The sequence below is a fragment of the Schistocerca cancellata genome, chromosome 3, assembly GCF_023864275.1.
Source record: "Schistocerca cancellata isolate TAMUIC-IGC-003103 chromosome 3, iqSchCanc2.1, whole genome shotgun sequence".
Classification (NCBI taxonomy): Eukaryota; Metazoa; Arthropoda; class Insecta; order Orthoptera; family Acrididae; genus Schistocerca; species Schistocerca cancellata.
The window spans coordinates 381,019,668-381,038,765 of record NC_064628.1 but is presented as its reverse complement, the minus strand read 5'-3'; the positions used below and the strand labels follow the sequence as shown (position 1 = coordinate 381,038,765).

At 45.3% G+C, this 19,098-nt stretch overlaps 1 protein-coding gene across 2 annotated transcripts in view; it reads right to left on the bottom strand.

Moving 5' to 3' along the window:
- LOC126175082 (uncharacterized) overlaps nt 1-19,098 on the bottom strand; it is an 85,827-nt gene that overhangs the window by 35,267 nt on the left and 31,462 nt on the right. For both annotated transcript variants that reach the window (XM_049921617.1, XM_049921616.1), the window contains exon 7: nt 4,687-4,862. In XM_049921617.1, coding sequence (XP_049777574.1) covers nt 4,739-4,862 — 124 coding nt within the window. In that variant the 3' untranslated portion in view covers nt 4,687-4,738. The remainder of the gene's footprint in view (nt 1-4,686; nt 4,863-19,098) is intronic.

Here is a 19,098-nt window from a genome sequence, read left to right as displayed (position 1 = left end):
AGGGCAGCGAGGAATTCCCTCTCGCTGAAAGGAGCATTGTATTTTTCAGAACGACGCGTGTGGAATGATAACGGCGTCTGCTCGACTTGCTTCTTGAGAGAGCGAAAGGCGCGGGGGGTGGGGGGGGGGGGGGGTGGGGGGGTAGTTGCAGTCAATGAGCGCTTAGCAAATGACCACACGAGTGAGGGGGAGACACGGGAGCCCAAGGATGAGACATACATCTCCCAGCACTCCTGCTTACGCCGGGCAATAAGACGACGGGCCAAAGCACGGAGCCTCTTAAAGGCGATGAGAGTCTCTAGAGACGGGTGCCGCCTATGACGCTGGAGAGCCCGCCTACGGTCGCGAATAGCCTCAGCAATCTCCGGCGACCACCAGGGTACAGCCTTCCTCCGAGGGAGTCCAGAAGAGCGGGGGATGGCAGCCTCGGCCGCCGAAATGATTGACGTGGTTAAGACATGGACCACCTCGTCAATGTTACCCTGTGGGGGAGACTCAATGGTTGCAGCGGAAGTAAAAGCCGGCCAGTCAGCCCTGTTGAGAGCCCAGCGGGGCAGACGCCCAGAAGAATGACACTGGGGCAGTGACAGATGGGAAAATGGTCACTACCACACAGGTCAGGATGCACTCTCCAGTGGAGGGATGGGACAAGTCCGGGGCTGCAAAGAGAGAGATCGATGGCCGAGAATGAGCCATGGGCCACACTGAAATGCGTGGGAGCACTGGTGTTCAAGAGGCTAAGGTCGAGCTGAGCCAACAAATGCTCCACGGCATGACCGCGGTCATCGGAGACAGTCCCACCCCATAGAGGGTTGTGGGCATTGAAATCGCCCAGTATCAAGAAAGGTGGCGGCAATTGGGCTATCAGTGCAGCCAGGACATGCAGCGTGACATCACCATCCGGTGGAAGGTGAAGACTGCAGACGGTAATAGCCTGTGGCGTCCACACCCTAACAGCGACAGCCTCTAAAGCTGTTTGTGGAGGGACAGACTCGCTGTGAAGAGAGTTAAGGACATAGATGCAGACGCCACCAGACACCCTTTCATATGCTGCTCGGTTCTTATAATAACCCCGATAGCCACGGAGGGCGCGGGTTCGGATTGCTGGAAACCAAGTTTCCTGCAGAGCAATGCAGAGGAAAGGATGAAGGCTGATAAGTTGGCGGAGCTCAGCTAGATGGTGGAAGAAACCGCTGCAGTTCCACTGGAGGATGGTGTTGTCCATGGCTGAGAAAGGCGTGAAGGGATGGGGAAGGCAATTTACGCCACTTGTTCACTCGCAGCCACCGATTCAGTACCTGTGCAAGTGACATCCATGGTGTCTGAGGGACCAGCGAGATCAAGGTCCTCAGCGGACACCAGAATCTCGACCTCATCCTCTCGAAAGGTGCGGTGCGGTCAGTGCCACCGCAAGTTCTTTGGCCTTAGAGGTCTTGCGCTTGGACTTCTCTTGCTGAACCTTAGGTTTCACCGGCTGGGAAGGCTTCACCGAATCAGTCTCCGGGACGGAGTTGGATTGCGAAGCCCTACGACCAGCCGCTGGTGGGGACTTATGCCAGTGTCGGGCGTCATTCTTCCCGCTGGTGGAAGCCTGGGAAGGGAGGGTCCCAAGGGAACCCTTACGGGCGAGAGCAGCCGAAGAAGTTAGACGCTTCTCCGGCTGAGAAATGGGGACGGACGTCCCCGATGGGTGGGAGGATGTTGCTCCTGAGGTAGGTGGTGCAGGAGCAATCGGTTGGGTAGAACCCCCCACGGGCAAGGGGGCAGGAGGAGTTGTACTGCTCATCGAGCTGGCTGGAATTCTCGAAACTGATGGGGCTAGCACAGTTGTTGTAGCAGCTGCGTAAGAAGATGTCAGTCTCACAGGATGGAGTCTGTCATATTTCCTTTTGGCCTCAGTATAGGTCAGTCGGTCCAGGGTCTTATATTCCATGATTTTTCGCTCTTTCTGAAAGACTTTGCAGTCCGGCGAGCAAGGTGAATGATGCTCCCCGCAGTTGACACAGATGGGAGGCGGGGCACATGGAGTATTGGGATGTGATGGGCATACGCAATCTCAACATGTGAGGCTGGAAGTGCAGCGAGAAGACATATGGCCGAACTTCCAGCACTTGAAGCACCGCATCAGGGGAGGGATATAGGGCTTGACGTCACAATGGTAGACCATCACCTTGACTTTCTCCGGTAATGTATCACCCTCGAAGGCCAAGATGAAGGCACCGGTAGCAACCTGATTGTCCCCCGGACCCCGATGAACGCGCCGGACGAAATGAACACCTCTACGCTCTAAGTTGGCGCGCAGCTCGTCATCAGACTGCAAAAGGAGGTCCCTATGGAAAATAACACCCTGGACCATATTCAAACTCTTATGTGGTGTAATGGTAACGTTAACATCCCCCAACTTGTCACAAGCAAGTAACCTGCGTGACTGGGCGGAGGATGCCATTTGTATCAGTACTGACCCAGAGAGCATTTTGGACAAGCCCTCCACCTCCCCAAACTTGTCCTCTAAATGCTCGACGAAGAACTGAGGCTTTGTGGATAGAAAAGACTCCCCATCAGCTCTCGTGCAAACTAAGAATCGGGGCGAATAACTGTGACCTCCATCCTAAGACTTACGCTCCTCCCACGGCGTGGCCAGTGAGGGGAACGTTTTCAGATCATACTTCTGAGCATTAAATTGAGCCCGAGAATGCTTAGAGACTGCTGGCGGCTGGCCGCCAGTGAGAGATGATGTACCATGCTTCATTGCGGGTCATCCGCCCTGATGCCACCTACTCCGACCAAGGGCCCTCCCCACGGGCACCACCCAGCCGCAGCAATAGCCAGCTGTCAGGATGGCCATTGCCGGGAGTCCTGATGCCCCAGGGAGATGGGCATCTACTCCTTGGCATACGTGGGAAGCTAACGGCGCAGTCATCAGTAGAGCAATCCCTGTGTTGTCAGGGGGCTACAACCAACAGGGTACATGGTGGCCCCACCACAACGAACTGGCTACCGTGCTGGATGTTAGGTGAATGTGGTCCATGGTCGCCGTCAGCGCAGAAAGTGGCACTGCACAGTGCAAGGTGGAAAGTGCACGCAGGAACATATCCATGCCCAAGAAATGGAGAGCGGGCAGGACTGCAATGCAACGACAAAGAAGCTGGCGAAAGGTCCGATCGCAAGATGGACACAATTCACCAAGTAAGGCGCCCTTCCCCAATCGGCTCGCTCTTCGGAAAAATTTTGAGACATGGAGTTCAAACCCAACAGGGGACCATCAAATACGGCCGAAAAGTTTGAGACTCCTTTTAGTCGCCTCTTACGGCAGGCAGGAATACCGCGGGCCTATTCTTACCCCCGAACCTGCAGGGGGCGGTCCAATAATGATGAATAATATGCACCTGTAATAATTTTACCTCTTTCCAGATAGTCGATGAGGATTATCCCTTGCAAATCACAAAAGACAGTCACCATAAACTTTCCGGCCGAAGGAATGGTCTTCGCCTTTTTTGGTGCAGATTCTCCCTTGGTAACCCATTGTTTAGATTGTTGTTTGGTCTCAGGAGTATAGTAATGTATTCATTTTTCATCCACAGTGACGAAACGATGCTTAGAGTCCTGCCAATTCTTCCTGAACAGCTGCAAACCATCCTTGCAGCACTTCACACGAATCTGGTTTTGGCCAAGCATGTGCAATCGTGGAACCCATCTTGCGGATAGCTTTCTCATGTCCAAATGTTTATGCAAAATATTATGTATCCATTCATTCGAGATGCCCACAGCACTAGCAATCTCACGCACCTTAACTCTTCTGTCATCCACCACCATATCATGGATTTTATCAACAATTTCTGGAGTTGTAACCTCCTCAGGGCGTCCACAACATTCAGCATCACTTGTGCTCATATGGCCACTCCAAAAATTTTGAAATCATTTATAAACTGTTCTAATTGAAGGTGCAGAGTCACTGTAATGTTTATCAAGCTTCTCTTTAGTCTCCTGAGGTGTTTTGCCTTTCATAAAATAATGTTTAATCACCACACGAAATTCTTTTTCATCCATTTTTTGACAATCACTCGACTTCCTTGATTCACACGAATGGCAAACACAAAGAAATAGACCAATACGGCTGAAACTTGGTGTGCGTTCTTTCCAAAGATGCTACTAACTAAGGATGACCTCGATACATGCTGGTGGTGCCATCTCTCGAACTTTGTAAGGACTTCTCAAACGTACCTCGTACATGGGGATAATGTTTACAATCCCCTTATGAAACATCTATTTAATGTCTTCACACTTTTATGGATTTTTGGCACTTAACTACACACCATTTATCATTACCAGCATTGTTAAGAGATTTATAAAAGCTAGGATTGAAAGATTATTTACACAAATGTCAAAATAATCAATTTAAATTACAATACATAAAATAGCTACTGTTTGTGTCCTTGTAAGCATGTAAATCAGAAAAGAGCTATAATATCCACAGTATTATTGTCAGACAGAACTTGCTTACTCTTTACAAATCAACTAAAAATAAAGCTAAAAGCTTCTGAAAGATACAATCGTTAGAACCCTACCACAAATAACTAACACTTTTTCTATTACAATATAAATAAATACACAAACACACTACTTGCTTTCAAATCCTGTCAAAACATACAATTAAAGTATTAACATAAAAATTAATTCTTGTCTTACCATTCAGCACAATCAGAGATAAATGATGTTGAGACTCTTCTGGTTCAGACAATTACAATGCTGGTCCAGATTCATCATCAATATCCAGGAAATCACCAGTACGGTCATGAATTCTGTGCATATTCTCAACCGTAGACGCAATCATTCGAAGATTGTTTACACCAGTCAATAGCTGCCTAGAAATTTACAAGAATAATAGTTACTCTTTGTCATGAGCATTAATGACGTATGGCAACACACAAAAATTACATATGGCAACACACAAAAATTAACAATAAATTAGGGATAGAAGATTAGGGTTTAATTTTTTTTATCAGTAGTGAGTCCATTAGACATTAAAAGTCATACTAAACAGTCTCCAATTCACATAGTCACTTGCCATGGTGTACTATCTTGCACCATGGGCACCTAGGGAGTCCAAGACAATGGGGCATTATGATGGCTGTTGGGAGAGGATGCTTTGTAGGAGGAGAGAGATGGGTGGATACATGGAAAGCACTGCTTTTAATTTCAGATGAAGGCCATTTACTCTGATTTTTTAGTGCCCAACGTATGTTAACTTTTAACAGTGAAGATTGTTGTATACTTATGCCAGGGATGGGAACTTGCTTCTCACATCTTTTGCATGCGATTGCTCTCTCATTATAAGGGTTTGGACTAAAGTCTAATAATTTACTAATTACTCAGTTCCAGTCATAAAGAAACAATCACAACATTAGAGACTTATCACAGGCTCAAATAGCACAAGGATACAACAAGAATCTAGTCACTTATTTACCAAAGAAAAATCACCAAACAGTTGTATATTTTCAAAGTTTGTTATTTTACTTAGACAACCAGTCTTGGCATCTCATTAATGCCTTCTTCAGGCCTCTATGCACTTCATATATAGAGGATCAGATAAATTGATGCACGCATAACCGGAGCCATCGATACCTGAATTCCGTGAATTTTTTATGCAATGTGTGTACTTCTAAAGGCTTGACAACAACTACACGCAAACTTCAAAGTATCTTCTATATATGGAGTGCTTAGGGGCCCGAAGATGGCGTTTATGAGACGCCAAACCTGATCGTGTAAATAAAATAACAACTGCCGGAAAAATACAGCTAATTTTTCTTTGGAAAATATCTGACTGGATCTTGTCCCATATCCACAATGGACCAACAGAAATAGACTCTGGTCATGTCCTTTTCACAGGAATCAAGAAACTAAATCTGGATTGACTGATGGAAAGTTTAATCTCATGCCCTACAAATGTGAGTCCGGCACCAACTTGCTTGAACAAAAACTAACACAGTACTTGGATTGAAAACATTTACATAAATACAGTATAAGGAGTAGGATAGATTGCTACTCACTGTAAAAATGATCCATAGAGATGCAGACAGGCACAATGAAAAAACTAAGAGACATGCAGCTATCGGCCAAACCCTTCCTCCCCTAAGAAAAAATATACACCTCCACTTAAGCAAGGGCACCTCATGCACACTCAGCAGCCACCACTGGCAGCACCGAACAGCATGCAACTGTCATGTGAATACCAATTTGGAGTGGGTAGGGGAAGGAAGAGGAATAGAAGGATACAGGTGGGGGTGAGAGAAGAGCACAGTCTGGCAGGGTGTGCTTGAGACTAGAGACTGCCATGTGCAGTGTCAGGAGGTGCCGAATATATATATAATAGAGGGAAACATTCCACGTGGGAAAAATTATAAGATGGTGTGACTTACCAAATGAAAGTGCTGGCAGGTCGACAGACACACAAACGAACACAAACGTACACACAAAATTCAAGCTTTCGCAACAAACTGTTGCCTCATCAGGAAAGAGGGAAGGAGAGGGAAAGACGAAAGGATGTGGGTTTTAAGGGAGAGGGTAAGGAGTCATTCCAATCCCAGTAGTGGAAAGACTTACCTTAGTGGGAAAAAAGGACAGGTATACACTCGCACACACACACATATCCATCCACACATATACAGACACAAGCAGACATATTTAAAGACAAAGAGTTTGGGCAGAGATGTCAGTCGAGGCAGAAGTGCAAAGATGTTGAATGACAGGTGAGGTATGAGTGGCGGCAACTTGAAATTAGCGGAGATTGAGGCCTGGTGGATAACGGGAAGAGAGGATATATTGAAGAGCAAGTTCCCATCTCCGGAGTTCGGATAGGTTGGTGTTAGTGGGAAGTATCCAGATAACCCGGACGGTGTAACACTGCGCCAAGATGTGCTGGCCGTGCACCAAGGCATGTTTAGCCACAGGGTGATCCTCATTACCAACAAACACTGTCTGCCTGTGTCCATTCATGCGAATGGACAGTTTGTTGCTGGTCATTCCCACATAGAATGCGTCACAGTGTAGGCAGGTCAGTTGGTAGATCACGTGGGTGCTTTCACACGTGGCTCTGCCTTTGATCGTGTACACCTTCTGGGTTACAGGACTGGAGTAGGTGGTGGTGGGAGGGTGCATGGGACAGGTTTTACACCAGGGGCGGTTACAAGGATAGGAGCCAGAGGGTAGGGAAGGTGGTTTGGGGATTTCATAGGGATGAACTAAGAGGTTACGAAGGTTAGGTGGACGGCGGGAAGACACTCTTGGTGGAGTGGGGAGGATTTCATGAAGGATGGATCTCATTTCAGGGCAGGGTTTGAGGAAGTCGTATCCCTGCTGGAGATCCACATTCAGAATCTGATCCAGTCCCGGAAAGTATCCTGTCACAAGTGGGGCACTTTTGTGGTTCTTCTGTGGGAGGTTCTGGGTTTGAGAGGATGAGGAAGTGGCTCTGGTTATTTGCTTCTGTACCAGGTCGGGAGGGTAGTTACGGGATGCAAAAGCTGTTGTCAGGTTGTTGGTGTAATGCTTCAAGGATTCCGGACTGGAGCAGATTCGTTTGCCACGAAGACCTAGGCTGTAGGGAAGGGACCGTTTGATGTGGAATGGGTGGCAGCTGTCACAATGGAGGTATTGTTGCTTGTTGGTGGGTTTGATGTGGACGGACGTGTGAAGCTGACCATTGGACAGGTGAAGGTCAACATCAAGGAAATTGGCATGGGATTTGGAGTAGGACCAGGTGAATCTGATGGAACCAAAGGAGTTGAGGTTGGAGAGGAAATTCTGGAGTTCTTCTTCACTGTGAGTCCAGATCATGAAGATGTCATCATATATATATATATATATATATATATATATATATATATATATATATATATATATATATCCCCCCCCCATGAACCATGGACCTTGCCGTTGGTGGGGAGGCTTGCGTGCCTCAGCGATACAGATGGCCGTACCGTAGGTACAACCACAACGGAGGGGTATCTGTTGAGAGGCCAGACAAACGTGTGGTTCCTGTGTCTGTATATGTGTGGATGGATATGTGTGTGTGTGCGCGAGTGTATACCCGTCCTTTTTTCCCCCTAAGGTAAGTCTTTCCGCTCCCGGGACTGGAATGACTCCTTACCCTCTCCCTTAAAACCCACATCCTTTCGTCTTTCCCTCTCCTTCCCTCTTTCCTGATGAGGCAACAGTTTGTTGCGAAAGCTTGAATTTTGTGTGTATGTTTGTGTTCGTTTGTGTGTCTGTCGATCTGCCAGCACTTTCATTTGGTAAGTCACATCATCTTTGTTTTTAGGTATATTTTTCCTTCATCGAATGTTTCCTTCTATTATAACCATATCATTAATTTATATATATATCTGTGTGTGTGTGTGTGTGTGTAGGGTGGGGCAGGGGGGGGGCATGGAACAAAAAAGGAAGAGGGTGGAAAAGAGGAGGAGAGGAAAATGAGGAAAGCGGAAAAGGAGGGGAGCAGGGAAGGAGAAAGGACGGAGAGGTACACCAGCTGAGGGAGGCACACAAAGAGGATGATGAACATAAGAGGGGAGGAGGTGACAGGATGAAGGGGTGGAAACTGTTGGGTGGAGGGAGTGGGGACAGTAGGTACCACAGGTTGAGGCTGGGATAATTTTGGGAGCAGAGAATATACTGTAAGTATCACTCCCATGTGCTCAGTTCAGAAAAGCTGGTGGTGGGAGGGAGAATCCAGATGGCCCAGGTAGTGAAGCAGCCATTGAAATCAGGTATTTAATGTTCAGCAACATGTTATGCCAAAGGGTGGTCTACTATGCTTTTGGCCACAGTTTGACAGTGGCCATTCCTCCTGGTGGACAGCTGGTTGGTAGTCACACCAACACAAAAAGCTGTGCAGTGCCTGCAGCAGAGCTGGTACACAATGTGGTTGCTTTCACAGGTGGCCTGGCCTTTAATGGGATAAGATAAGCCTGTGACACGATTGGAATAGGAAGTGCCTGTGTGTGGAATCGGCAGGTCCTGCACCTGGTTCTTCTACAGGAATATGATTCCTGTGGCAGGGGATTGGGGCTGGGAACGGCAAAGGGATGAACTAAGATTGATGTGAAGATTGGGTGAGTGATGTAACACCATTTTAGGAGGGTTGGGAAGGATCCTGGGTATGATGTCCCTCATTTCTGGGCATGATGAGAGATAATCAAAGCCCTGACGAGTGACATGGTTCAGTTGTTCCAGTCCAGGCTGGTACTGAGTGACAAAAATGGCACTGTTTTGTAGCTGGCCTATTTGGGGTTGTGGGAGAATTGTGTGTGTGTGTGTGTGTGTGTGTGTGTGTGTGTGTGTGTGTGTGTGTGGAAATGGCAAGAGAAATCTGTTTGTGGACTAGGTCTGAGGGGTAGTAGTGCCTGTCTGTGAGGGCCTCGGTGAGGCCTTCAGTATATTGGGAAATGGAGTTCTTGTCATTGCAGATATGACGTCCCCAGGTAGCAAGGCTGTATGGGAGGTACTTTTTCATGTGGAAGGGATGGCAGCTGTCACAGTGTAGGTTTAATGTGGACGGAGGTGTGGATGCAGCCATCATAAAAGAGGAGATCAATATCTAGGAAGATGGCACACTCGGTTGAAGAAGACTAGTAAAGTGGATGGGAGAGAAGGTGTTAAGGTTGTGCAGGAATGAGGATAGGCTGTATGGCCTTGAGTCCAGATCAGGAAGAGATCATCAATGAACCTGAACCAGACCAAGAGTTTGGAGTTTTAGAAGCCTAGGAAGGTTTCCTCTAGATGGCCCATAAACAGGTTGGCATACGAGGATGCCATGCTGGTGCCCATGGCTGTGCCATATCTTCTATTATCCAGCTCCTCCCAACCACCCAACTCCCTCATTTACACATTTCCTACATCATTTCCCATTATCCATCCCTGGCACAATGGACCCTGCTCTATCTTTCTGCACCAGTTCAGAACAGTATCCCTTTCCTTGGCTAAAACCAGTCCCACATCCTGTTCCTTTAAAATGCTGCATAAACCATGGAATCCCTCCCTATGGCTTAAGCATAAAAATTCCTTTCTCTGGATACCACCCCACAATGACCTCCAGCTTTTCAAATTTCGGCAAACCCTATCTGTCACAAATCTGGTACTGCAAAACCCATTTCCATGACTCAGGCTACCCAGAATCATCTCAGCTCACTCCACAAGATACTGCTACTGTGCAATCCCTACTACATACTTCACATTTCTGAAACTGCTTTGCTCTCCAACAACTGGAAAATAATTTCAGATACCATCTCCACACATTATCCAACCTGCTAACATCCTACTGGCACCTTGGGGCACCACTGTCCAATCCCTATCTGACCCACAGTGCTCCTCCTCATAAACCCCTCGTAACACCCAGATACTGACTAATGGATATTTTCAACTTGCCACATCACCTAAAACTCCCTACCAACACTCCAAATCCAGAGCCCAAACAAGCCTGGAATATTGTTGTTAACCTTTCCACCAAATTCCTCAGCCCCAAATAAGTTTCAGTCCTATCCAAAGGACTCACCTTGAGCTCCCACAGAAAGGATTTTGACCCTCATTGACCAACACCTCCAACCAACTGCCCCTAATTTAGCCTCGCACATCAAAGATACCAACCACTGCCTTCACAGACTATCCACCATCTGCACCCCCTTTACCTACTGGTCACTGTTGGTGCCACTTCCCTATACACCAACATCCCTCATTCCCATGGTCTTACCGTAATTTAACACTACTGTTCCTAATATCCTTTGGATTCCAAACCCACTACTTCATGCACCTAACTAATTTTAACCTAACATAAAACTACTACTTCGAGGGGAGTGTATACAAATAAAGCCACAGTACAGGCATGGGCACCCACATGGCACCTTCATATGCCAACCTGTTTTCGGGCCATCTAGAGCAAATCTTCCTAGACTCCCAGAAACCCAAACCCTCGGTCTGGTTCAGGTGCATTGATGATCTGGACTCTAGGCCGAGACACCCTACCATCATTCCTTCACAGTATCAACACCTCTCATTAATTTCACCTGGTTCTCCTCAACCCAGCTTGCCACCTGGCTGCACCCTCTCCGATGGCTGCATCCACACCTCTGTCACATTACACTCACCAACAGTACCTACATTTTGACAGCTGCCATCCTTCCCATACAGCCTTGCTATCCGGGCAGGGCTTATCTGCAATGACAAAAAACTCCCCTTCCCAGTATACTGAAGGTCTCACCAAGGCCTTCACAGCAGGCACTACCCCTTGGACCTCATCCACAAACAGAATTCTCATGCCATTTCCCTACATACCTCCAATCCTCCCATCACACCTAAGAGCCAACTACAAAACAGTGCCCCCTTTGTCACTCACTACATCCTCCATTAGGGCTTTGATTATCTCTCATCATGTCCTGAAATAGGGACATCCAACCCAAGATCTTTCCCACCCCTCCTAAAGTGGCGTAACATTGCTCACCCAACCTCCATAACATCCTAGTCCATCCCTATGCCATTCCCAATTGTAATCCCTTGCCACAGGAGTCATATCCCTGTGGAAGACCCAGGTGCACAACCTGCTGAACCCACATACCCAGCACTTCCTATTCCAGTCCTGTCACCAGCTTGTCCTACCGTATGAAAAGCCGGGCCACCTGTGAAAGCAGCCACGTTGTGTACCAGCTCTGCTGCAACCATTGCACAGCTTTTTGTATTGGTATGAATACCAACAAAATATCCACCAGGATGAATGGCCACCGCCAAACTGTGGCCAAAAGCCCAGTAGACCACACCGTGGCACAACTTGCTTGATTTTAATGGCTGCTTCATGACCCATGACATCTGGATCCTCCCCCCCACCACCAGTTTTTCCGAAATGCGCAGATTGGAGTATCATTACAATACATTTCCCACTCCCGAAATTATCAGAGCCTCAACCTCCGATAACCTACTGACACCACACCCTCCACCCAACAGTTTCTGCCCCCTCGTACTATCACCTGCTCTCCTCTTACTTTCCCCCACACTTTTTGTGTGCCACCCTCAGCGAATGTACCTGTCTGTCCTTTCCCCTTTCCTGTTCCCCTCTTTTTCCGCTCCTATCCTTTTCCTCTCTCCTCTTTTAACTCTCTTCTCCTTTTCCACTCTCCTCCTTTCTTGCTCCCTGTTATACATCTGCGTCTAGATACATACTTTGCAAGCCACCACATGATGTATGGAAGAGGATACCCTTCACCACAACTCGTCGTTTCTTCCCTGTTCCACTTGCAGGTACTGTGAGGGAAAAAAGACTGTCTGTATGCCTAGGGAAAAAATACTGTCTGTATGCCTCCATATGGGCCCTAATTTCTTTTATCTTTGTGGTTCCTACATGAAATGTATGTTGGCGGCAGTACGATTGTTCTTCAGTCGGCTTCAAATGCCAGTTTTCTAAACTTTCTCAGTAGTGTTCTTCAAAATTAATGTCTTCTTCTTCCCTAAAGGGATTCCCACTTAAGCTCCCATAGCATATTCGTAACACTTACATGCTGATTGAACCTACCGGTAACAAATCTAGCAGCTCGCCTCTGAGTTGCTTCAACGTCTTCTTTCAATTGGACCTGGTGCAGATCCCAAACACTTGACCAGTTCTCAAGAACAGGTCGCACTAGAATCCTATATGTAATTTCCTTTATAGATAAACCACACTTTCCTAAAATTCTCTCAATAAACAAAAGTCTATCATTTGCCTTTGCTACAACAATCCTCACATGCTCTTTCCATTTCATATTGCTTCATAACGTTATGCCCAGATATTTAAATGACATGACTGTGTCAAGCAGGACACTACTAATGCTGTACCTGAACATTACAGGTTTGTTATCCCTACTGAGCCACATTAACTCACATTTTTCTATCTCAAGAGCCAGCTGCCATTCATCACACCAACTAGAAATTTTGACTAAGCCATCTTGTATCAACCTAAAGATACTTATCTTTAACACCTCCCTGTACACCACAGCATCATCAGTGAACAATCAAAGATCACTGCCCAACTTGTCTGCCAGATCATTTATGTATGTAGTAAATAGCAACAGTCCTATCACACTTCCCTGTCTCTGACAACCCCTTGCTGTCGAGGACAACATACTGGGTTCTATTATTTAAGAAGTCTTTGAGCTACTCACATATTTCGGAAACTATTACGTATGCACATGCCTTCGTTAACAGTCAGCATTGAGGTACCGTGTTGACTGCTTTTAGGAAATCTAGAAATATGGACTCTGCCAGTTTCCCTTCATCCATAGTTTGCAATATATCATGTGAGAAAACATCAAGCATGATGATGAATTCTAAAGCCATGCTGATTTGTGAATATGGGCTTTTCACTCTCTACAAAATTTATTATATTCAAACTCAGAATATGCTCTAGAATTCTGCAGCAAACTGATGTTAAGGAAACTGGTCTGTAATTTTGTGGGTCCATTCTTTTACCCTTCTTAAACACTGGAGTCACCTGTGCTTTTCTCTGGTCACTTGGCACTCTGTCCTGGTCAAGAGATTCGTGATAAATGCAAACTAAGTAAGGGGCCAATGACGTAGAGTACTCTTTGTAAAACTGAATTGCAATCCCCCTCCATATACACCTCCTGATGCTGCACCTGGCAGTCTAGTACCTGCATGCCCTGACAAGCAGTGTGCTCTTCTCTCCCTCCACCCGTACTCTGCTATCCCTCCCCCTTTCCCATCCCACTCCAGATTCCTATTCCCGTGACAGCTGCATTGTGGTCGAGCTGCCGGAGGTGGCAGCCAAGTGTGCATGAGGTGTGCTTCCTTGTGTGAATGTGTACATGTTCTGTTTGCTGAGGAAGGTTTTGGCCGATAGCTGCAGTTGTATCAGTCTTTTCATTGTGCCTGTCTGCAACTCAAAGGGTCATCTTTACAATGAATAGCAATCTATCCTGCTCCTTATATTGTTTTTATTCCAACCTGGAGTTTCCAATGTTAGACATAAGCAATATTTAATGCGGCAAAAAGCAATTTATCAAGTTGCTGGCCATTACAGAATAATGAGCAGTGAATGGGAAGCCAAATGAGAAATGAGTGTCAGGATTCGAGGAAGTGTGGGCATCCATAGACAGACTGAATGGAAAAAACAAAGATTTGTCAGTAGAAGTGCAGTATATTCTTGATGATGAAATACAGAGGCAGTGCAATGTCATACTGATAAATGGGCTCAGACAGCCAAGTTCTTTGTTAATTTGACTGGATTTTGTAATATCTGAAGAAATACCAGATATCCTCTCAACATATGAACTTTTATTTCATTTTTTCCTCCCCTTCTGGGTGCTTCACCTTTTTCATCAGGCAGTGTGTATCATGAGCTCTGTGGCACAGTGCCAGACTACAGTTCCAAAGGTTTTGTTTGGGTTCAATCCCCAGTAAGTCCTAGGATTTTCATGTCTTACTTATAACTTCTTTCACATCTATAAATGTTTGCCCACGTGGAAAAGCATCGAGTTGTATAACTGACTGGGTCAATCACCTCAAAAGCCAATGGAAGGCAATGGCATACCAAGTCCAATAGGACCATGTCTAGTAAAGCACTTCTGTGTTCAAACCAACCATCAGGACACTGACAGCTTTACTTTTTTATACACATCATGACTGACTTATTTAACTCCGCCTATAACAATTTACCCCAAACAAAGTGGCAGCTATTATGCTCCTAAGTAATTGTTACCAAGCTCAATAATTTTGTTTTTACCACAAATCTGCTGCACAAGACAAAATATGTCATGAAAGAAAAATTATGAGGCATGTACTTCCTCCCACATACCTTGTGAAATGACCATGACTGTAAATTACAATTTAAAATGAGGCTCACCAATAGTAGTTCCTCCTGCATATCTACATTACTTTACACCCAAAACAGTCCATGGTACCAGTTGCAGGTTGCCTACCTAATGGCTTCCAGGGGCAATAAGAATTTGATTTGCAATATTTCATATAATTATTGACCAAATTTAATAATTTAAAGTGCTGCAATAATTTACCCATTAAGATGTACAAGCTTACATTAAACCTTTAACACAATACATCAAGTATTAAAGTTAAACAATGGAAAATCCAGGCTGAAATGTAACAATGTTAGAGAAGGAAAGTTGCTACTCACCATATAGTGGAGAAGCTTAGTCACAGACAGGACCACTGAACCTACACAATATACTTGTCCATCCTTACACAACCCCTGCTCCCAATCACTGCTCATGGGTCATACCCCTGTAATAGACCTAGATGCAAGACATGTCCCCATACATCCTCCCACCACCACCACCTACATCACCTATCCCATCAAAGACAGGGCTACCTGTGAAACCATTCATGTGGTCTACAAGCTAAACTGCAACCACTGTGCTGCATTCTATGTAGGCATGACAACCACCAAGCTGTCTGTCTGCAAGAATGGCCACCAATCACCAACAAACTGTGGCCAAGAAACAAGTGGACCACCCTGTTGCTGAAAACAGCTGCCAAACATATGCTTAATTTCAATGACTGCTTCACAGCCTGTGCCATATGGATTCTTCCCACCAACACCAGCTTTTCTAAATTGCGCAGGTGGGAACTTTCCCTGCAATTCGTCCTCCTTTCCCGTAACCCTCCTGTCCTCAAGCTTTGTAAGTCACTGTCCTCACCCGTCCAGCCACTTCCCTGTTCCCATTCCAGCACTACACAGCTGTCATTCCACCACCACACTCAGTCTTTTTATTTCTCTCCTTTTCCAGTAGATACCGGATTGAGCGATCTCACACTTTTACTTAATGGTTTCCGAACTGTACACCCTGTTAAGTTTTGTAAGTTAATCAGTTGTGCATCATGCTCTGACAATCCATTTTCCACAGGGAAAGCATGTATTTGTTTTACGTCCTCTTTCTGTACAAATACATTATCTATTAGCATGCAACTGTCTTGAGCTATATGTGTAGGGAAATTGATCACTGATTCTAAGTTATATATTGTTAATAACACTTCTAGTTCACTTTTCCTAGCAGAATTACTTTGAAAGTTTACACTGAAATCACCACAGAGTAGTAACTTCTTCTTTTTGTCTGACAGACAGCTTAATAGGGAGTCAAATTTTTTTATGAACAGCTCCCAGTCTCCTAATTGGGACCTGTACACTGTTGCTAATATCAATACAACATTATCTAGCTGGAGTTCACATGCACAAACCTCAAAGTGTTGATCAACACAAAATTTGCTTACTTAGTTTTGCATTTATACCCTTGTTTTATGAAAATGGCAACGCCTCCTTTATCCATCCTAGATCTGCAAGTGTAAGATGCTAAATTACACCCACTTATACTGACACTATCCATGCCCACAGTTACATGGTGTTCAGACAGAGTATATCAATCTCATTCTTATTTTTGATGTCATCTAAACACACTAATAGCTCATCTACTTTATTTTTTATTCCCCTGATATTTTGATGAAGAAAGTTGATACTGCCCTTAGCTTTACCCCTATTTACTGTACATGAAGTTTGATTGTCATCTATCTGGACTTTGGCTTTAACCTAAAAAACCTGTCTGCCTGGACCCATTTACCACAGGGCTGTGTGACTGTGGACCCCCTTACAGTTTTTGTTAATAGAGAAGCTAACTTATTTTTTCCCCATCCTATTCAGGTGCAGGCCATGTGTAGTGTATCCCCACGTACAAATAGCAGTTACTGGAACAACACTTATGTGAGATTTTGCCGGTGTCTGGAGCACCCTGTTTAGCTCAGTGTTAATATGCCTTACAGCAGTGTTTACCCAGTGCTGATCATGGTGCTGAAAGACCTCCACAAGCCCCACACAGTTCCTGCTCCTATTTTATCCAGGTCACTCCTAATACTGTATCTTGGATTCATAGCCAGGCTGTTTCCTGCTCCTCCAACTATAGTTAGCTGATCTTCCTTCTCAAAGTCCCTAAATTGCTGACGTACGTTTTCTGTGACCTGGCTAAGGCTAGCACTTGGTTTCACAAAACTTATGACCTGATACCCCGCACCTAATTTCTCCTGAAGGTGCTGGCCCACACCCCTCTCATGACTGCTGCCTATAAGCAGAACTCTTCTTTTCCTGTTCTGGTTTGATCCCAACCTGTTTTTTTCTTTAAGTTAATATTCTGCTTCAACCTACTTTCAACTACATCTGGATGAGGAGCTTCCTCCACTTCAGATAGCAAGCCAAACTGATTTACAAATTGAATTTCTGGAGTATTTTCAAGTGTTTCCCTTTTTTGCCCTTTGCTTGCTACCTTCTCCCAGTTCCCAGTCTCTTTTTCCTCCCCTAACCTAAATAATTCCAAGTTCATGTTTACTAATTCAGCCTTAAGGGCACAAATTTTTGCCTCCTGTTCAGTGAGTTTTCTGTCCTTTCTACATAACCTACACTGCCACGGAAGAGCCTCATTTTTTACACTCATTTCCTCGCCGCTACATTCGCCCCAATGAAACCATAACTTACAGTCTACAAGGAATACCCCCTCTTTCAAATTTTTACGGCAACCACCACATTTGTCGCACATGGTTTGATAGACAAACTTAACACAAAAGCAGAGAAGTTGTAGAATGAAGGCTTTCACGACCGGGTGACATGGCTGTTGATATACTTTCCGGGATGTGAGGTCGTGGTCAAAGAACTTTTCTGCTCCTTACGTTTCATCCAGGACTGCGCTGGACTTCCTCAGAGGCGCTGCTCCGCTGAGTCTTGCCGACTGACTGGTCGGGTGTCTGAGAGCGACTTATATATTGTGAGAAAGGGGGGCGTGGTTCAGGTGACACGTGATGAGCAGTGATAATCCATAGCAAAGATAAGGTTGACTCTCGATTACCACCTTGTCAAAGATAAAAATTGTTAGCAATTTTGTAGAGCCACTGTCCATATATCGCTAAGTTTCATAGCCTCCTCTTTCCTATTAAAATTATCATGATGTTTATAAATTTTGATAGCCTTCCTATATAGCCGTCGATAGTAAATTAATGTTGTAGATAAAACTTCGGTATCCGAAAACTTCACTTGGTGGTTGCCTGGTTGAAGAGCATGTTCCGCTACAGCTGACTTTTCTATTTTTCCAAGTCGACAAAGACTTTATGCTGACTACCAGTCAGTCGGCAAGACTCAGCGGAGCAGCGCCTCTGAGGAAGTCCAGCGCAGTCCTGGACAAAACGTAAGGAGCAGAAAAGTTCTTGGACCACGACCTCACATCCCGGAAAGTATATCAACAGCCAGAGAATAAGTTGGCACAAGACCACAGTACTTTCGTAACCTGTAGCCTACTAATCCATAAGTAAACACTAACGTAACAAAGTTTTAAACTTACTTCCAAAAGTTTTAACTACCTAAACTCTCTATGACCAACATGAATTAATTTGACTTTGAAGCGATAACTCTAGTCAAAAACGAAAATCTACACTCGCACGAAATTTATGCCTAAAAACGTAAACAAAAGTAGCGACTACCGGCCTTTTAGGAAATACGAGGGTAATCCCAAACGTAAGGTCTCCTATTATTTTTTTTTTATAAATACATACCTGTTTCTTTCTACAATGGTTTACATCAGTTTACAGCTTGAACATTTAGCTATTTTTTGACGTAATCACTATTTCTCTCAATGCATTTTTGTAGACGCTGTGGCAGTTTTTGTATGCTCATGTCATACCAGCTTGCTGCAAGTGTTGTTCAGAAAGTTATGAACCTCTTCTTTCACCTCGTCATCGGAGCTGAATCGCTTTGCGGCCAAATGTTCTTTTAACATAGGGAATAGGTTATAGACAATGGGCGCCAAGTCAGGACTATAGGGTGGGAGGGTGATTATGTTCCACTGAAACTGTTGCAGGAGAGCAACGGTTTGCCGAGCGATGTGTGTGCGAGCGTTGTCATGGAGAATGTGTATGCCCTTGCTCAACATTCCTCTTCTCTGGTTCTGAATTGCCCGTTTAAGTTTTTTCAGAGTCTCACAGTGCCTGTCAGTGTTATTTGTGGTCCCAGCGATTCAGCTCCGACGATGAGGTGAAAGAAGAGGTTCATAACTTTCTGAACAGCATGGCGGCGAG